Raw genomic sequence first — 18,847 nt, 5'->3', positions numbered from 1 at the left:
TGTACTTAGTTGCCTCCTGCGCCGTTCGATGAGTTTCCCCCCTTTCTTCGACCGAAGGGCAGTCGGCGTAAAAATGTAAACGGGAAACCGTAGAATCATGAAATTTCTCATCTTACGATTTGTGAGTAAAAAGGAAAATAACTAAACCATTTGCCATTTGTGACTAAATTAACCGTTACAATTTTCCATTACTCGTCTCATTAACCTGTTAAACGAGGATGACTACACAGTATACTCGCGTTTTACATTTATCTTTGTCCGTTGATTCCCTTATTCGACAAAAGATTCTTGTATTAAACTGTACCTACGAGAAGGTTATCGAAACTAGAATTGTATTTATCATGGGAACATTTTGTTCCGTTATAGTTGTCCTCTATTTGTGTACGTATCGAAGCTAGACAAATTTTAAGAAAAAAATGTTTCAAATACTACTAAAAAAATCAGACGCTACGCGGTTAAATTTCAAGTGCAAGTGAGATAAAGAACCAAAGAAGCTTACGTTACACTTTGCATATCACCTTTCGGAAATTGTTACGATTCGAAAATACGCCAATGTTTACAGTAACATTCTACGTAGCGCCGATCCGTACAGTTATACGTGGCCATGAAATCATCCAGTGAACAGGTTAACGGAATTTCAACGGTGTTTCTAAACAGAAATAGGAATCGAGTGTGTACACCAGCTTGGCGAAAACAGCTTCATGCCGATCGATCTTCTCGGGGGGTCACGCCCAGAGGAGTCGCGGTTCCCGCTTCGAAACGGCGGCAAAAGGTGAACAGGATCGGTAACCGTGGTGTTGTGTGATACTTTCAGGCGGATCTGCAGAGTCGAACGTCGTCGAGGCACCAGCATGTACGTCGGACGAACAGCGATTTAGGAGGTCAGAGGTTACTCCAGTGGGACACGAGGTCTGTCTACAGCCACGCGCACAATTACCGCAGGATGCTCTCGACTCCATCGCCTATTAAGACGAGGCCGCCCAGGCTGAGCCCGAGACACTCCTCCCATGACATCGTTACGCTGAGAAGGTGCGTTTAACGACCGTGATACGTACACCCATGCCCTCTCGCACCCTTATCGCAACCGCCTCATTGACTTTTTGCCATCCGGTGAGCTCACGGAACCGTAAGCTCCATGGCAAAAGTGAAACTCGAAAACTTGGAGCAACCGACGTGCGTAGAGGAATTTTACGATCCGCCTTGGAATATATGTATATAGTTGTATGGGGAATTTTATTGTTGAACTCTTTCATCAACGTCGCGAATAACATATATATGACAATTGCTCGGGTTTCATATGAAATAAACTTGCGCACGTCACGGAGGAAACTTACGAATAACCGATGGGAAAATCTAGGTGCTTCGTTTGATTTCTTTTCTTGTTTTTTTTTTTCTTGTTTTTTCTTCTTGACTCGAAGCTCAATTATATTCAATTTTAAAACGGGCGTTGTATGAACGGCTCGCTGTTTCTTTCTCCTTCTCCTTCTTCTTCCTCCTATACTTCGTTTCTGTTCGGATCGAAACGAATCATAGCACGGCATTAGACAATCATCAAAACAACTCCTTGAAAATTGTCCTTGAAGGAAATTTAAATTCTTTATTCTCGAACCTTTCCAGTAAATCGAGGGAGAATAGTGGTAGGTAGACGGGTATTATAACAAACCACCTTCTTTTCCGTTTTTCCTCGTAAAACAAGTTGGACTGCCACGCGTAACCATGTACGGAGTGGTTCTTTCCCATCGATAGGCAAACCACCTTAAAACTGTTTGTATTCTGTTTGCGTAATTCCATTATACATATAGTGTCTGTATTGTTTTAAATTGTAAATAACTTTATTATCATTTAGGATCGACCTTCTTTCCAATAATTTTAATCCAGAATTGCTATTAGAGATTTATTGAATATACTAGAATAACTAGAAATAGTCTGACAGTTGAACAAGTTCTTCCAAATGTATAGGATACATGTTGATGAATGGTGCATACTTGAACAATTGCTACCATTCGAAAGTACAAATTTCTCCCTTATTCGATTGTACCATTCATCAAGGCAATTCTCTACAGAATTTACTGACACGTGCACAAAGCAATGGGCGATTGTTCGAGGTAGGCCGATCTGCAGAACCACTCTGTATAAACATGTTCTACCTTGTCGTGTGTATATACTTACCTATTGTAATTCGTTGCTGAATGTTGTATCGATGCTTCTACGTAAACACAAAGCTTGTTGATCCTCTATTCGGCCGTGCGCGGATGAAAAAAAATACTAATTGCGATTTCATTTTGATCCCAGTAACGCGAAAGGGAGGAGTACTCGGACAAATCTAAGGCGTTCGCTCAGCCAACCACTGGGTATCAATCAACTATCACCCTTGATGCGCACCAAAACTGCAGGTAAAGCTAACGTTCGTCGACGCAGGGTCGGTTCCATCGACTGACGCTGTCTGAGTTCTAACGTAGAAACAAATTCCTTCCGCTTCCTCCAAGCAAATGAACAATCGATTGAGAATTTGTTACTTTACTCTCGTTTTCATTACACAACGTGAACTTCGTTTTTTAACTTGTTTAGAAGCAAGGTAATTTCGTTTGACGAAAAACAATGTATTACTTGTTCGTTGTGAACTTTTCCAATTAAAAAATGTATGAAAATTTGTTGATATATGTTAAAATTTTGTGTGTTTGAACCATTCGATTTTGGGTTAATACGTATTAATATACGTATATTAATATATTATATGTTAAAATTACTATACTCATTATCAATTCATTTGCTTATTCGCTTGGCGAGGAAGATTCACTAGTAGCAAGCCCGTTGACGAAGATTAGTGCACAATTTCCGCTCCAATGGTATCCAGTTTCACTAGACACCACTTCCGAGTGTGCTCTGAGTCAGCATGCACCCTTGTAAAGATCTTAACGCATTCATATCGTTGTAACGGAACGCACCTGTAAGAAGAATTCTTGACAGTACGGAATGCGGAGCACTCCTGTATTAAACGTGTTAATATCTTCACTCTGTAAGAACTGCTTCCTGTGAATACGCTTTTGTTTGCAAGCTACAGTAGAAACTGATCGCTTTTCGATAGCTTCGTGGAAAAGCTTGTAAAGATAAAAAGGTTACCCTTCCTTTGCTACCAATAATTCCTTTCCAAAGTAATTTTCGCGAAGTTCGACGAGAGCGATCGGTTACCCTCGTGTACACAAACATCATAAACAATTTCTTTAATCTTTCGCTGCCAACCACTACGATGGATAGCTGCAGGGTGATTTTCTCGAATATGTGATTGCTTTCTTGTATTGCAAACTGAGGGGCCTTCCTGTTGTGGCAGTCGAAGAATACGGTAAACTTTAGGAATTATCTTTTTTAAATATATTAAACGTATACATTCCAATTAACGACCAATCATTCGAATAGTTTTCGAAGAGAAAATACTAGAGTAAGACAGTAGAGTTTTTATAACTGTCACACAGTTGGAAGACCCCTTTGAAGGAAACACCAACATCGGTCGAAATCTGTGCAACCAGGACGCAATGCATTACGGATAGATCATCATTAAGATCGAGTCAATCGTTTTCATGGTAAAGACAGTCGATTCGTTTGAAAACAGGTGCGAGGTTGCCCGGTGGAAATGTCCTGTCGGAGGACGAACAGGATGGAAGGGGAGGAACCTCGGACGACGAGATGATGTCCGACTCGGAGTCCTCCATCGCTTCCTTGTCGGACAGAAAGAAGTCGTTCGAGCAGACGATGGACGAGGAGGTCGTGATCCTTGCTGAAGCTGTTTGGGACCACGTAGCGATGGAACCAGAGGAGCTAGCTTTTCGTGCTGGCGACGTGATCGAAGTTTTGGACAACCTGGATAAAGATTGGTGGTGGGGTAACTGTAGGGGCGAGCATGGTTGGTTTCCGGCTGCATTTGTTAGGGTATGCAGTCCATTCCATTCGACGATAAATTGTTTGTCACCCTTAAAATTGCGTATCTTACTAGAACCATCGTGTTACAGTTACGTGTAAGTCAAGAAGACACGGTCGAGGATTGCTTGGCGGCAATGGCATCTGGCGGCACCTCTAATTCTCAACTGAGGAGACGTACAAGCATTTCGTTGCTGTCAAACGAGCAGGTCAGAGCGAGCGTGGTTCGCGAGTTGGTCCAGACTGAACGAGACTTCGTGAAAATTCTGAGGGACGTGGCGGAAGGCTACATTGCTGAGTGCCGACGACGAACGGACATGTTCAACGAGGGACAAATAGAAACTATATTCATCAATCTCGAGGAACTGCTTGACTTCCAATCCGAGTTCTTGAAGGATCTCGAATCTCGAATAGACTGGAATGCTCCGTACAAAAGCTGCGTCGGGGAATGTTTCTTGAATCATGTAAGAAACCCGAAAAAGCGAAGCTGCGTTGGTAGTAGGATGAATTTCGCTATAATTTGTGTTGCTTAAATTGATTTTTAGAGGGCGGGTTTTCGTATGTACTCGGAATACTGCAACAGTCATCCGATGGCTACCGTTACGCTGCAGGAACTGTACCAACATAATCGTTATAGCAAATTCTTCGAAGCTTGTAGACTAATGAGGGGTTTGATCGAGATTCCTCTGGATGGATATTTGTTGACGCCTGTGCAACGGATTTGTAAATATCCACTGCAATTGGCAGAATTGTTGAAATACACAAAAGCCGATCACCCGGATTATCATAAAATCCAGGAAGCCCTCGAAGCGATGCGAGGAGTTGCAGTTTTGATTAATGAAAGGAAAAGACGAATGGAGAGCCTCGAGAAATTAGCTGCGTGGCAATTAAGGGTCGAAGGTTGGGAGGTACTGATTTATTATAAATTTTGATTAAATATAGCACAATATTTCTTCCGCGTAAAATAATAATATATAATGTTAATCTCGTTGTTTCTAATTGATATTTTAGGGCGAAGATCTCATAGAAGTTTCGTCTCAATTAATTCATCAAGGCGAAGCAATGAGGGTAACCACTGGCATGTGGACAAACAGCATCACCTTGTTCCTGTTTGATCATCAGTTAGTTTATTGTAAAAAGGATATTCTAAAACGAAACACTTATGTCTTTAAAGGCCGTATTTACCTTGATACGAGCGAGGTGATTGATGTTCCCGATGGGAAAGGTAATTCCAACAATGAACTATTTGTTGAATTAAAATTATATTATATAACTCGTATTGTTTTATTTATTACAGATCACCAATCGGGAGTGACAGTAAGGCATTGTTTAAAGATATACAGTTGCGTTCGTGATAAATGGTTACTCTTCTGTTGCCGCACGGCAGAAGAAAAGCGTCGGTGGTTGGCAGCCATGGCAGAGGAACGGAGATTAGTCGCTCAGGATAGAAACGATGGATTGGAATTCCCAGCTGCGGCCAGGCAATTGGCCAGGCTCGTGGCAACGAGACAACAGAATAGACCGCCAATCAAACCTCGCAGTAAGTGAAACAGTCACCTTCGTCTTAAAGAGATATTACCAAATTTAAGATACATTACAATCTTGTGCCACGTATAATTGCAGACAAAACGTACAAAAGAGAATCAGCTTACGAGATGCCTAGTATGGTTGGACAAGGCGCAACAAACTCGTTAGGACGTAAGGTTGGCACTTGGTTTATGTTTGGTAGCAGCAAAAAGAGTACACGACCTCAGCCGTCCTGAGACAGGCCTACCTTCGTACCATACATTGACCTATGAATCTCTGACGAGAAGCGCTTAATCGTTACCCCGCGACCTAGACTTGAATGCACGTTAATAAATATTTAAGAAGCTGTATAAAAGTTTCATTGAAGTGAATTAGCTTCACTTCCTTCCTCCATGGAAATTAGACATTGTACTTGCCCTCACTCACTAGGAACGCAAACGATCGTAAGCGCTCGTCACATGTATGGAACGAAGGTAATTAACATATATGATCGTTAAATTTCACTGTATAAATGTATTAACAATTCAATAGCATTGATACATCCTGTCACTAGAGTAGTCGGAACACTACAATTCTCATATGTCCAATTTTAGTACTATTATTTAATTTAAAAGTATACGGTTCGATAAATGAGATCGTAAGTCTGTATTGCCAACGATATTTATTTCACTGCCTCATGGAAAGATTCTTCATTGAACGCTTTGTCATTTTACATTCACAAAGATCACTGCACGGAGTGACAAGGTATTTAGGCTTTCCTAGTGAATAATAAACGTTGTTTGTTCTAAGTAATAATTCAAAAAGAAATACTGTCAAATTAAATTAATTAAGTTCATATAAAGGTGAATATACACACAACGTTTAAGCAAATGTTTCTGGACAAAAATATAAGAGAGAAGAATGTATTAAGAAACTATACCAAACAATGGAAATGAAACAATTCTTAACGTGATCATGTTAGTAAGTATCAGAACTGACAGAAATGCAGTATAAACTAGAGAATTAAATGCAGTTATTGTTAGAGGTAGATAGCACATGTATTAAGAAACTAGCGAGCTTTTGAGGTACTAAAAAGAAAGTACTAGTCACTATTATCACACGATCGTATAGAGAAACAGTGATAAAACTTTATTGTTACTTGACTGCTTGAATGAGTGTTGTAAGCATTGAATGGATTAGCAATGGCCATACATTTTTTTTTATAATAATCGAAAGACTGACAACGGGAATGCTTCTTTCCAAGATGTCTATAAAAGAATTGGTACGAGGATACCACTGAGAGAAAAGTGTAATACTATAAGCAAGTTTCATCACACACAACTATTTGTAGTTTCTGCCTGAAAGAATGTTTGCATATACTCCATTGTTCGATACCTTAGATAGTATTCTAGAACGCACATTAAAATAAAATTATTAAATGCAGAGTCTAAAAATTTTTCTCTCAGTGACACGAAACGTATCAGAGCACGTACTGTAGATACAAACCTCAAGCAAAATCACACGATATAATCCTTTTACTGCCTAAAAGATTGTCGTTACTTCATCTAAAGCAGTAATCGTAAAATACTCATGGTAGATTGTATGAAGATTTTAAATTTGCTAAAGGGACGGAGAAAATTATATTTCTACGTCATAACAGAGGGACAGTATTAAATATACAGGTACTACTAAATGTGTAAATACTCGCATATCAAGCCTCTTTTTCTACTGCTGCTGAAGCAGTTTCTAAAAAATGAATTTCCAATCTTTCAAGTTTTTCTACTCTTGTACAGAAGAAAGCGTTACGAGAATATCGTAACGAAAGCCAGTCAACCAGCAAAAATCTCTGTGTTTTGTATGTAAACTTGCAGATAATAAATTGTAAACAATTTGTCTGTGCAATTCGTCGTCACAGATAATTCAATTAACTTTTCAAAAATTGATGCACCGATTGTGAAAGTTTTAAACACTGCCAATATGTTTACTATATATGTCTTCGTTCATTTGTATAGTTTCTCGTTATGCTTAATGCATACGTACATGTTCAAGGTATACATTAATGAAAACAGAAAACAAGAGTAATCATTATTTTGTATCTGTGGAATTTTTCATGTTCTCTATCTTCAAACACATGTAAGTTAATAGAAGTTGTTAAAAAATATTTGCAAATGAAATAACAAGTCACAGAAATATATTTTTGCTTATTTTCTGGCATTATATTTACTATACGACGAGGACAATATGATGACGATGATGATGATTATGATGATGATGATGATGATGATGATGATAATGATGATGATAATGATGATGATAATGATATGAAGGAGCAAGATTCCTACTCAACTGTACAGAGGACACTAACCGTTGATGTTTAGATTAGAAGCGAAACATTTGTTGCTGAATTTAACTCATTCAAGAGTTATTTTTATAGGACAAATTTATTTGTTTCAATGCGACACTTCTCTGTACGCATTGTTGTATAAGAACAATTTTGATGGCCAATGTAACTAAACATAAGAAGAGGATGTCTCATACTAACTACAAATGCTGAAACAATAATACTGCATAGTACGCAATTCAGAACACTTCATTCATATAAATTTCACTTTCATGAGTCAACTGATGAAATTTCTGCAAATTACCAGAGTAATAGTATAAATTTTCACAGAATGTATGGTCAACAAGATATCTAGATAACGTTTGTTCTTTGTATTGGCTATTACCTACATATCTTGACAGTGATCCAGGTGTAAACAAATATAAAGTTCATAGTTTAATATTTATTCTCTTTGTAATTATGGATCAAATAATTTGTTCTATTACTCTGGTTAAATTGAAATAAATTCTGCACAAATGTCGAATAATGTGCTTCAAAGCAATAATATTACTAGGCGTTACAGTAAAAACAGTTTGAGCTGTTGCATATATATGTAACCGCATATACTTTTACTTGTATTTGATATTGGTTGTTGTATGTGCATATTGTCAATACATATGTGATTTCAATTATCAATATAGTCAATATGCACATACATTCTACAATAATAAATTAAAAACAACAGATACAATAATGTATCATTTCGTTTTATGTAAATACTTAGATGATATTATACTTGATAAGTGTAAATATTGTAGACCTCTTTGTTAGTGGAAACAATGTAGGTAATAAGTGACTTTAAAGTTAAATGACATATAACTTTTGGATAATGATTAACTATTAATTATATAGCACGATGTTTTGTATATTTGTATATCTAATTTAATGATTTAATAATAAATTACTCTCTTTGCTCGATTGTTCACGTTATAAATACTTATTGTTTATGATATGTACAGTTGAAATTACATAACATGTTTAAAGTTGTTTTCATAATATATATAAATATATATAAACTTAGTTAAATATATGTAAATAAACATTTTATAATTATTACATATTATTACTTTATTGCACTTGGTCGCATATCTCCCACATATTGAACTTCATACAAGTACAATTAAAAATATGTAATGCACAAATACAATTGTACTAACAGAAAAGAAATTTAAAAAAGCTTGTATCTATTTTTATTTCTTATCTACACTAAGAAATATTAAGTACCAAGTATATAAGTTGAATTTTTTGAAATTTGAACCTTCAGTTCAGAATTCTCTTTCCTTAATTGATTCACAACTTGTCTTAATGTTTTAGCTTCTTCCAATAATTGTGCATTTTCATCCAAACTTTGTGAAAGGGTTTCTTGTACATCTCGTAATTCTGTTATATATTCACATGCTCTTTCTAATATTCCTCCTTTACTCTATTAATAAAATTACAATCAAACAGTTAATAAATAGCATATTTTAAAAGTATAATGTACATCACCTGTAATTCAAAATTTGTCTTTACGTCTCCGTCTCCTGTTGAGCTTTGTTCATAGTCAGGTAAAAGTTTACCCAGTTTTGCAATCCAATTATTAATTTTATCTCTACGTCGTCTTTCCACTTCATTATGTGTTACTCTTCTTCTTTCATCCCTCTATGAGAGATCATATGTATAAATTATTATTATTATTGTTGTTGTTCAATAATTACAATAAAATTACAAACAACAAAATTATTACTTTTTTAATAGTAGTAAGAATATTTTGTGGATTATCTAATTGGAGTTTCACACGTGGCGTAACTGTTCTTGCAGACTCTGTTGCAACTACTTCATTGCCATTACTGAGTACGTATAACTGACCATTTATAGGTGATGTTAAAACTTGAACTGTGTTATTTAAAGGTGTAGTTATTGATAATTCTGTATTATTTGCTTGACTTTCACCAACTTGTACTACTCTATATGCAACTGCATTATCATTTCTATTTACTTGACATATTTGATAGCGTATGTTATCTTCTTCTTTAACATTATCTATCTCTGTGTCACAATCTATTATTTCTGCTTCTTCTAGAACTACCCCAACATTGTCATTGCTAATAGTATTTTCATCCACACTGTAATATTATAAACATTTTCAAACAAATACGAAAAGAGATTAAAGAGTTTAAAAATTAAATTCAAAGCAGTAAACATATGTGTTTAAGGCACTACAAAACACTAAAATTAAAAAGATCTTTCTCTATTAACCTCATACTCTAAACGTAATTAGATATTTTCAGAATCACTACATGACAAACATACATGTACGATTATAAAACAATTCCAACTTTAATATTACCTTTAATTTACAAAAATTATGAAAAAACATTGTTTAGAAAAAACTACGGTTGCTCTCATTATTCGTACTTCAACTCGTGTTAAGTATTTGAGATTATTTGTTTATTGAAATTATTAAGAAGTATACAACAAATACCTGTCATCAATGTGATCAAAATGATTCAAAACTTCCATTTTAATTTACAAAATATACTTCTTTTGTTCTGTTGTTGGCAGCTCCGCGTTACAGAACATGCATCACACTGCACTTCCACGAGCATACACAAGCTTTCTGTATATGACTGCGTCAGAGCCCAGTCATAGGTATGCGGAAGTGTATCGACCGAATAACTTTTTTCAAAAACATTTACATATAGATTTTTAAAAACACATTTATTTAACCAAGATTTTTAAATTAGATATTTGGTTTCAGTTTATACATAACGCAGTTTTCTAATATACAATCCTATTGTAATGCAAGAGACTGTTTCAACTGAGCATGTTATGCATCTTACCACAGACGAGACCTCGTCTATGACCTTACATAATCCAAAGATTGCATTTAAGCATACAGTATATTCAATAATTAAGCAATTAAATATTACTATAAAATAAGAAGATTATACACTACTAAATTACATTTTGTTGATAACTAATTGATTTTATTTGAAAATCGCGTGTGAAGCAGTAATTTCATCAATATAAATGCCTACAGTGCAGATTTACAATTAGTTGTGCTGCAAAAAAAGTCGACTTCTTTTGACTTTGAACCATTTCGATCTAGACAAAATTAGATATATGAATAGACCAAAATTCGTATCCAAAAATCTTAAACTTTGTGTTTAATAATCATGTTTGTACGAATTCTAAAGAGGGTGCAATAGTTGTGAAATGAAAGCACTGAAATTACAAGGAAAGTGCAATAAAAAAATTATATCCCTATTGGAAAGTAGGCAAAAATAGGCCAATGGTAAATCAGGATTGTTCTCTGGGGAAAGATAAAAAAAATTCACAAATCTTAATTTACCATATTCAATTGTTTTTAATATCGTTATTAAGAATAGTGATTGAAATAGCAGACACAGAGGCTACAAATCATCAGTTCTTACTGATTATTACGAAAAGTAAATCTATAAAAAAATATTTATTTTTGCAGTTATAAACCGTAGAAACTATAGGTTCGTCATTTTAATCATAAAGGATTCTTCTTCTTCTTCTTCTTCTTCTTCTTCTTCTTCTTCTTCTTCCTCTTCTTCTGCCATAAGATCAGTTTTTTAAAATAAAAATGAGATTTTAAAGAAAATCTTAAAGAGATTTAAAAAAATGTCTATTCTTAACGATTATTTCTCAATCAAATACCCTGAATTAATTCGCAATTCTACAATTGGGGCAAAAATTACTTACATTTAGTCATCGACAAGGGGCTTCATTAAGTACTTTATGGATCCTGTATCCGACGGTCTGAGATACCAATCGTGTGAGAAAAAGACAAACATTTTGGCACTATCAATCAACACTTGCGTCGGTAGTATAATTTGCTACGATGCCGACACAAAGTGGAAAAGAAGTATTGTGGCAGACTAGTCGTGATAAAGAAGAACCTTTCCTTTCCGACGAGTCCGAAAAAATCTCTTTTACCAATGTTTTCGTGAAGAACATTTTTATTGTACAGATTGTCAATTTTATAAATTAAACTCTCATTATTAACAACAGTTATTCATTTCATTAAAATATCTTAAAGAACATAGATGTATTAATCATTCGTGGTAAAATAGTTAATAAATATTATATTATATAGCTTATAAAACATATAAAAACGCTATGGGTAATTTAGACGTTGTTGGTATTACAGGTCCATTAGCAGAAAATGATTCTGCTGGAAATACCACTTGTTTCAGCATTTCTTTATTGATGGCGCCATGAATGTACCGATTGTGGGAGAACCTCCAGAGAGTATATAAAGTAAACCCGTTTCGCACCTTTGATCATACTTTATTTTCTGTTTCCGCGTCGTGTGTACTCGTCGTTCCTGTAGAACAACTGAACGCTCTTCGTGATCTGGGGATTTTTTTGTTTTAAATGGCGCTTCGTGCGATCGCGCCGCTACACGATCATACTTATAGGTTAGGTACATTTTCAATGTACCAACTTACAAATAAATCAGTTGTGTAGAATGTAAAAACACGTAAGTACCTAAATAAGGCGGTAGGTACTCTACTACGCGTAGGTGTTACATGTTACAACCTGTATGATACGATATTTCGATTACTGTAGTGTGGTACTCCTGTTTCATTGTTATTCATTCTAATGTACTTATGGGATTCCTCGTTTCAGTTGGAATTATTTTATCTAACAGTGAATGATTGTAAGTATGGCTTGTTAAATTATTTTAATAACATATGTCATTTACTGAACATGCATTGTTTACATGTAATGTTCTTATTAAAAAATATGCCGTATTCTAATGGAGGTTATAATAATGTTGACAGCATCGATATTTTTGTAGGCACGCAACGCCGACTGTTTTGAAACGTTTTGATTGACGGTTACCTGTTTAATATGAAGAATTTAAGCCAGTTTATTTATATATTATTTAATGTTTGCTGTATGTTTTTTATTATTAATTGCGAAGAGGAAGCTTATTTTGAAAATGTATCGTGAGTATTGAATTAAATTTGATCTAATTACATTTTTAAACCTGGAGGTGGATTAGTTGAATTGATTGTTTGGATGAAGTCATACACTATAATTTTTCTAAGAGAATGTAACATTCATATTTCTTTTAATCCCTGCTCTGACATCTTTAAAAGCATTTACGTAGGATAAATACTAGAAAGTATTTAGTGTTTAAATAAAAAATTTCATAGAAAGTTACATTTGACATCACATCAGTATTTTAACATTAAATATTAAAATTATTCATTATATTTATTGTTATGTAATCAGTTAAATCACTTTGCTTGCATATTACGTTAGAATGCTACAGGCATACATAGTTATTGAAATATATATAATTTTTTCTTGCTCTTACAAGAAATTATAGTTTATCCTTTTTTATTAGAAAGAAGCATAGGGAATAGTTGTTATTTATTATTCCTGCATTAATATTATAACAATTGATATTTTACAGGGACTCAGAAGATTTGATTGATCCACATTCATTTTTTTATGATAAGCATAACAAGAGAATGATTAAGGAATCAGGAGACAATATAAAAACGTGAATATAAACAATATATACCCATATCTTATATTAATATTATTTTCTGCAATTTTTTAAAAATACAACAAGATATTTTTGAAATTATATTATAATTTGATGCTTCATTGATGTTTCACACTGACCTTATACAATGAAATATTGATATTTATTAACAATTTTAGGGAAGATACTTCAGAAAAAATTATGAGTGAAAATAAGGATACAAAAGAATGTAATTGTGTAAGCCAAGTAAATAATTGTGAAAACCATGAAATAGTTTTTTATAAGCGTCTTATTAATTTATTATTAGCAAACATTAATATAAAGGTAATAGCATATTCAACGTTTAAGTAATGTTTTTATATGACAGAAAAAGCAGACCTGAATTTGACATTTTAATTTTTAAAAATAGGAGGAGGATGACATATCATTAGTAGGAGTATTAGAAATTGAAATATCTCACGCACAAATGAAAATCCTGCAAGATTTTCATCCACAAAAAATTTCGTTAAGAAAAGTTGATGAAATTTTAAGTCATGTAATAAAAAAACCTCAGTACATCTTTGGAGTTACATACTTTTTTGATTCGTTGCTTAACAAATTTGAAATGGCTTTTAAGATTATTCAAGATCATGTAAGAAAATATGTGTCTACATTCCATTTTATTATGTTTTTGTTGATATTTAATTGTTTAAATATCAATTATATTTTACAAATTTTAATATTTCAGCCAGATGGAGCTATAATTGTATTTCTAATATTAATGATGGGTTTAATGTTGAGAATGCTTAAACAAAATCGTAGATTTCCGTTGTTTATTATGATACAAATTATATTTGTTTCAAGTTTCTTTATGACTTGGTGGCAACTTGTACAAGTGAGTGAAATTAATTTTTAACTAAAATCGTATAGTTACAGAAGTGTATCATGAAATTTTCATTACATATTCCATAAGGAGGCGGAAATTAAGGCTGTCGCACAGCAAATGAAATTTGCAAATGTACCAATATCTTGTCAACCAGACAAAATGACCATGTGGGATAAATTTGTTTCATTTGTAACTTGTGAGCATATGAAAACTATATAAAATGCAATATTTATTATTTCTGAGGATGTTATGTATGATGTGTTATATGATTTTTTTACAGCGAATGAAGATTGTGAAAAATATTATGAAGCAATGATGTCTAATCCAAAATTAAAAATTACACCTGCACATGCATTATCCCATTTTATTACTACAGTTATTCTGCATCCGGTTACTCACATAGGAACTGTTATTTCTGTTTTTATAAATAATGCAACGGGTAAATAAGGATTTCAACTTTAGAATCTTAGAATACTTAGAAAAAATTATATGCATTTATATACAAATATCTGATTTCTCTATATTCTTTCAGATGGCTTATCATGGACATATGCGTGGATCATTAAATTTATGCTTTTTTTATGTGTAGCTGTAGTTATAATTATGATACCAATGTGTTTGTCTGGCGCAGCTCTTAATTTTGGCATAGGGCCATTACTAAGATTTGGAATTGATTATAAGAAAAGAGATAGAAAAGGTAATTCATTAGAATATGAAACGAAACGAGAACCCATACAAATAATTCTTCAGGTAATGCATTATACCTTAAGTATTATCTTTATTAGAAAAGATAATAAATGAAGTTTTTTTTAGGTGCAACAGGGTACGAGTGTACCAGCCGTGACAGATGCACCAGCCACAGAGCAATTGAACCAAATAGAAATGACTAAAACGAATGTCGAAAAAAATGATACGAAGATCATTGACACAGATTTATCTAGCGGCGACACCATAAAAAGTATCGAATTTTTAAAACACGATGAAGAAGAATTTCAACAAAGTAAAAACGTAGTTGAAAATGAAACTAAGTGTAATGATGGAAGTGGAGATAAATGATATCTATTAATATTACTAATAGTACTAATATTTCTTTAAATGTAAATTTTTATGTCAATTAATACTTGTAAATGAAATAAGTGTTCACTGTATATTAATTTGACATTTTGCATTCATATTAAAACACGTTAAAATATATTTTACACGTATTTGTATCTGCGATGATCATTATTTTTAATTATTAATTGTTTAGATTTTGTTTTATCATATTTATTTACGTTGTTATTGAATAATAACTGTCTTAATTTATATTGGCGTAATTATTATCAAAGCGCTTAATGCTGGAGTATTATAACAATTTATCTGTATTAAACTATTTACATTCATGTACCTGTAATTATGAAATGCGTAAATATATTCTTTTTATAAAATTGCAGTGTATAATTTATTAAACATACAAAATCGTGTAAGTCAGTTACTATGGAAGAAAATACGGATTCTAACGCACGTTCAGTCTAATGATTAGTAAGCAAACAAGAATTCACTGAACACGTCTGCGCTTTCGTAATTGCTCGAAATCTCAAGACTCATCGTCAGATGTCCTTATTCTCCTACTTATAACGTTTGCTAACCAAAATGTTCAATATCAATAAGAAATTCCATTGTTTGAATACGTTATACGTTTAAATTGAAAAGTCTAAAAAAACGTAATCCCAATCAATTCACACATATGTTTGTGCATTCACATTTAAAATGTAATTAATGCGGGACAAAGTACTAAGGTATCAAAATTAAAATTTCTTTTCATCATAAACCATGTAATTTAATTTAAAAGAACATGCACTTAAATTGAACAAGTAGTTTTAACCAGTGCATTAAACAGCATTCCGCAGAGTGTAACAAACTCAGATTATTGAAAGATTCATTTACTCTTAAAAAACGAAATTCTTTTTGTTTTCTTTACCTCTGCAGTCACGTTACATTTAATCCGAAGTGAAGAAGGACCTATCGATGTATCATAGACACGTAACGCTTCGCTACACGTTATTACTGAACCGGATAAAAAAAGAAAGGAAAGAATGAGTCTGAGTGGTTGGGCAACCAAAACATTGAAAATGGTTCGATCGAACGGAACAACGGTACGAGAACTTTTTTCAAATTGCTCAAGGCCCATAAACGGCAAGCGTGTATACAAATACATATGTAGAGCGAAAAGAGGAGGATACGTATTTAGGGTAGGGGTTTGGTTCACAGGACCATAGATGCATTACATGCTCGAGATGATGCCTAAGAGCGGCGGTGGTGGCGGCGGTGTACGTAAATACTAACATGTTCAGCCCTCAGTTCTGCCTTCCGCAAACCACCGTTCCTACGTGCATTATACTTGCTCCAGAAAGTTTGCACGTTTCGTGTACCACCCGTTCACCAATATAAACGTGAACGCTTCCGTAATTTTTTTCTCCGAATGTCTGGCATTACCGTTAGTCGGTTCAAATGCATATACAAAGCTGTCTCCGTGTCCACAATTTAGAAGGATATTCGTTTCATTATAGAAATAAATAAATCGAGAATTCCATTTCACTCGGTAAAAATACGACAGTATCTATAATCTTGAATTTTCAATTTCTCCGTTGTTAAGAAAGTCTGGTCTACTTTAGCATTAGAAATATTCGAAAATAATTTCTACGATTGACCAGACACCGTTTCGCTGCATAAGCAAGAATGAAAATATTCGAGGAAAAGTATAAACAGAACGTAATTTGAATCACGGAGCTACTTAATCCGAAACTAACGAGAAAGATAATAATTATCATTCTCGACGGTGGTAGCGGGCTTAAGGGATGAAGTCGCGGAAACGGGAAACGCCGCGGAAAACACCGGAGCGCCGCGTCTGGCGTAATTTCACAAATTACCGGTCAGATTCTAGTTATCGCCGTGGCTGCGGACCAACCATTCTTTCCCATTGCTTCAACTATAACTATCGATCGCGTTACGAGCGTTAAACGAGCGTTCGGAATGCCTGTAAGGAGTCTGCGAACTTTTGACGACTTCGCGGAACTTCGTTGCACCGTGCTTAATCCGTTTCCGCGGTGCCTAAAGCGGGCACGATCATGGACGCGCCAGCGAGCATTGAGGAAGCTATCAAAATAACGAACCTATCTCATTTCAAAGTGCCTTACTCGCGCCTGGCTGCGTCTAAAACGAGCTCGGGGATCGGTCCCGTGCACGTGCATGCCCGGGCCCTTTTCACCTGAAACCCTAACTTCCCTTTCTTGCGTGCATCTGGCACGCCGATGTTCCTGATGCTCGCCATTGGTTCGTGTCAGCCCACGAAAAACTTGAAGACGCTGGCTGCGAGAGCTCTTCGTCAACCACTGTCGGGCGAGTTCTTCAAAAGCACGTTCCCGTTCGGTGCGCTTCAATGTAATCATCGATCCACCGCCAACGAGACCCGAACGAAATAATGTAGAAATAACACACCGGTTCGGATCGATTGATTCCCAGCGGCCATTTTGTCTCCGGGTATCGTAGCTTCGATTCGTTTCGAAACTTTTCTCTATCCCTTGTTTCATTACTGTAATAAGAAAGAAGACAAACGTCGGAGAGGATCGTCCCTATTTGATAAGGATACCCGAGAAAGCGAGGGAGAAGATTTTCGGAAAAGTTATCGATAATTCATTTTAAGTGGTACATTACAATTGAAACTCCGCGGCGAAGTTTCCCGCGGGGAAAGACAAAAGTTCTCCAGAGGCAGCCGGAACTCTTCGATAAAGTGAAATACATAATGCATGCCTGGTCGGAACATAATTAAGCGAGGTGGCCGAACTTCCAGACCGATCTCTCCCTTTGCTCACTCGTGCCGGGTTTAGAACCGTGTTTCGGACAGCGCCATATTTTCGGACGAGGGATCCGCGGACAATAACATACCGTAGGAAGATCGCTCGATGTGAGTCTGATTGTTCAATTCTCATCTTATTTAGCGTGATAATTTGCTATTCTGTAATACGGTCACGCATGATTAATCAAGACTATAAATAAAATACACAGCAGAACAGTCCCTCTACGCCGATACCGTCCCGCTTGACATCAAGTCATCTCCCAATGATACTTCGTGACTCTGGCTATCCGCGATTATTCACAGAGCCGAGCCGGGGGACGCGGGTTTACGCAAACAATCGGGCCAGCGACACGCGATGATACTAATACCGGTTCTTGCGAACCTTTGATCGTTAGTCTGTAAATTTTCGTAGGTCCGTGCCGGCCGGTTAGCCGGTTGGCCGTGCGATCCACTAACTCATGAGTGGTCTGGATACAGGGGAAATGGATGGCGGGTGTAACGATCGGTTACCGCTAGTAAACGTTCCGCTGTTCACCAGAATTGCTGAATGTAAACTGTCTATTACCGAGGTCGGGCCCGATCCCGCGCGTTCCTGTCGAGCGCGCATTTATCAGCGCTATGCGCCGCGACTAGATGAACGGAACAGGAGCGATATAGATTCTCATGAAACTTTGGCTACTCGTTTGGTCGTGTGAGCGTGAAACCGCGGCCGCCGATTACTATTCCCGATTTTCTGTGCTCTGGACTTTCTTTGAGGCGTTGGTTAACCACTATTTGCATTGTTCGCTTCTCATTGAACTCTTTGAGGTTTGCGAATAAAAGAAGTGAGAGATGCAA

At 35.4% G+C, this 18,847-nt stretch overlaps 3 protein-coding genes across 16 annotated transcripts in view; 2 read left to right on the top strand and 1 right to left on the bottom strand.

The window, feature by feature from the left end:
- RhoGEF3 (Rho guanine nucleotide exchange factor 3) overlaps positions 1–8,572 on the top strand; it is a 174,316-nt gene extending 165,744 nt beyond the window's left edge. For all 8 annotated transcript variants that reach the window (XM_031985525.2, XM_031985518.2, XM_031985515.2 and 5 more), the window contains 8 exons: positions 815–1,029; positions 2,293–2,393; positions 3,608–3,924; positions 4,005–4,376; positions 4,458–4,820; positions 4,924–5,137; positions 5,210–5,452; positions 5,536–8,572. In XM_031985525.2, coding sequence (XP_031841385.2) covers positions 815–1,029; positions 2,293–2,393; positions 3,608–3,924; positions 4,005–4,376; positions 4,458–4,820; positions 4,924–5,137; positions 5,210–5,452; positions 5,536–5,675 — 1,965 coding nt within the window. In that variant the 3' untranslated portion in view covers positions 5,676–8,572. The remainder of the gene's footprint in view (positions 1–814; positions 1,030–2,292; positions 2,394–3,607; positions 3,925–4,004; positions 4,377–4,457; positions 4,821–4,923; positions 5,138–5,209; positions 5,453–5,535) is intronic.
- Positions 8,573–8,971: 399 nt separating this feature from the next.
- On the bottom strand, positions 8,972–10,646 carry LOC116430878 (upstream stimulatory factor 1). Of its 2 annotated transcripts, none has more exons than XM_031985528.2 (4): positions 10,263–10,646; positions 9,525–9,903; positions 9,311–9,439; positions 8,972–9,221 (listed from the first exon to the last, which is right to left on the bottom strand). In XM_031985528.2, exons 1-4 carry the CDS (start codon positions 10,298–10,300, stop codon positions 9,015–9,017), a joined length of 753 nt encoding a protein of 250 aa, XP_031841388.1. In that variant the 5' UTR covers positions 10,301–10,646; the 3' UTR covers positions 8,972–9,014. The 2 variants fall into 2 exon arrangements, with proteins under 2 accessions (XP_031841388.1, XP_031841387.1); XM_031985527.2 differs by having other exon boundaries at positions 9,287–9,439; positions 10,263–10,645.
- A 1,368-nt stretch (positions 10,647–12,014) lies between these two features.
- On the top strand, positions 12,015–15,602 carry LOC116430831 (uncharacterized). Of its 6 annotated transcripts, none has more exons than XM_031985450.2 (11): positions 12,015–12,290; positions 12,440–12,470; positions 12,612–12,762; positions 13,236–13,325; positions 13,490–13,634; positions 13,720–13,941; positions 14,038–14,184; positions 14,263–14,371; positions 14,456–14,614; positions 14,708–14,925; positions 14,989–15,602. In XM_031985450.2, exons 3-11 carry the CDS (start codon positions 12,665–12,667, stop codon positions 15,229–15,231), a joined length of 1,431 nt encoding a protein of 476 aa, XP_031841310.1. In that variant the 5' UTR covers positions 12,015–12,290; positions 12,440–12,470; positions 12,612–12,664; the 3' UTR covers positions 15,232–15,602. The 6 variants fall into 6 exon arrangements, with proteins under 6 accessions (XP_031841310.1, XP_076223855.1, XP_076223853.1 ...); XM_076367740.1 differs by having other exon boundaries at positions 12,595–12,762; XM_076367738.1 differs by having other exon boundaries at positions 12,380–12,470; positions 12,595–12,762.
- The last annotated feature ends 3,245 nt before the right edge of the window (positions 15,603–18,847 follow it).

This window comes from Nomia melanderi, chromosome 5 (assembly GCF_051020985.1).
Source record: "Nomia melanderi isolate GNS246 chromosome 5, iyNomMela1, whole genome shotgun sequence".
Taxonomy (NCBI): Eukaryota; Metazoa; Arthropoda; class Insecta; order Hymenoptera; family Halictidae; genus Nomia; species Nomia melanderi.
Note: the sequence above shows the minus strand (reverse complement) of the source record. Positions and strands in the feature narration are given on the sequence as shown.

Excerpts from the sequence above, each read along its gene's own strand:
- LOC116430878 (XM_031985527.2), bottom strand. The coding sequence starts at position 10,300 with ATGGAAGTTTTGAATCATTTTGATCACATTGATGACAG. Across the intron at positions 9,904-10,262 it reads TTTGATCACATTGATGACAG|TGTGGATGAAAATACTATTA; the intron begins GTATTTGTTGTA and ends ATAATATTACAG. Across the intron at positions 9,440-9,524 it reads TTCTTACTACTATTAAAAAA|AGGGATGAAAGAAGAAGAGT; the intron begins GTAATAATTTTG and ends GATCTCTCATAG.
- LOC116430831 (XM_031985450.2), top strand. The coding sequence starts at position 12,665 with ATGAAGAATTTAAGCCAGTTTATTTATATATTATTTAATGTTTGCTGT. Across the intron at positions 14,185-14,262 it reads CTTGGTGGCAACTTGTACAA|GAGGCGGAAATTAAGGCTGT; the intron begins GTGAGTGAAATT and ends ATATTCCATAAG. Across the intron at positions 14,372-14,455 it reads ATTTGTTTCATTTGTAACTT|CGAATGAAGATTGTGAAAAA; the intron begins GTGAGCATATGA and ends ATTTTTTTACAG.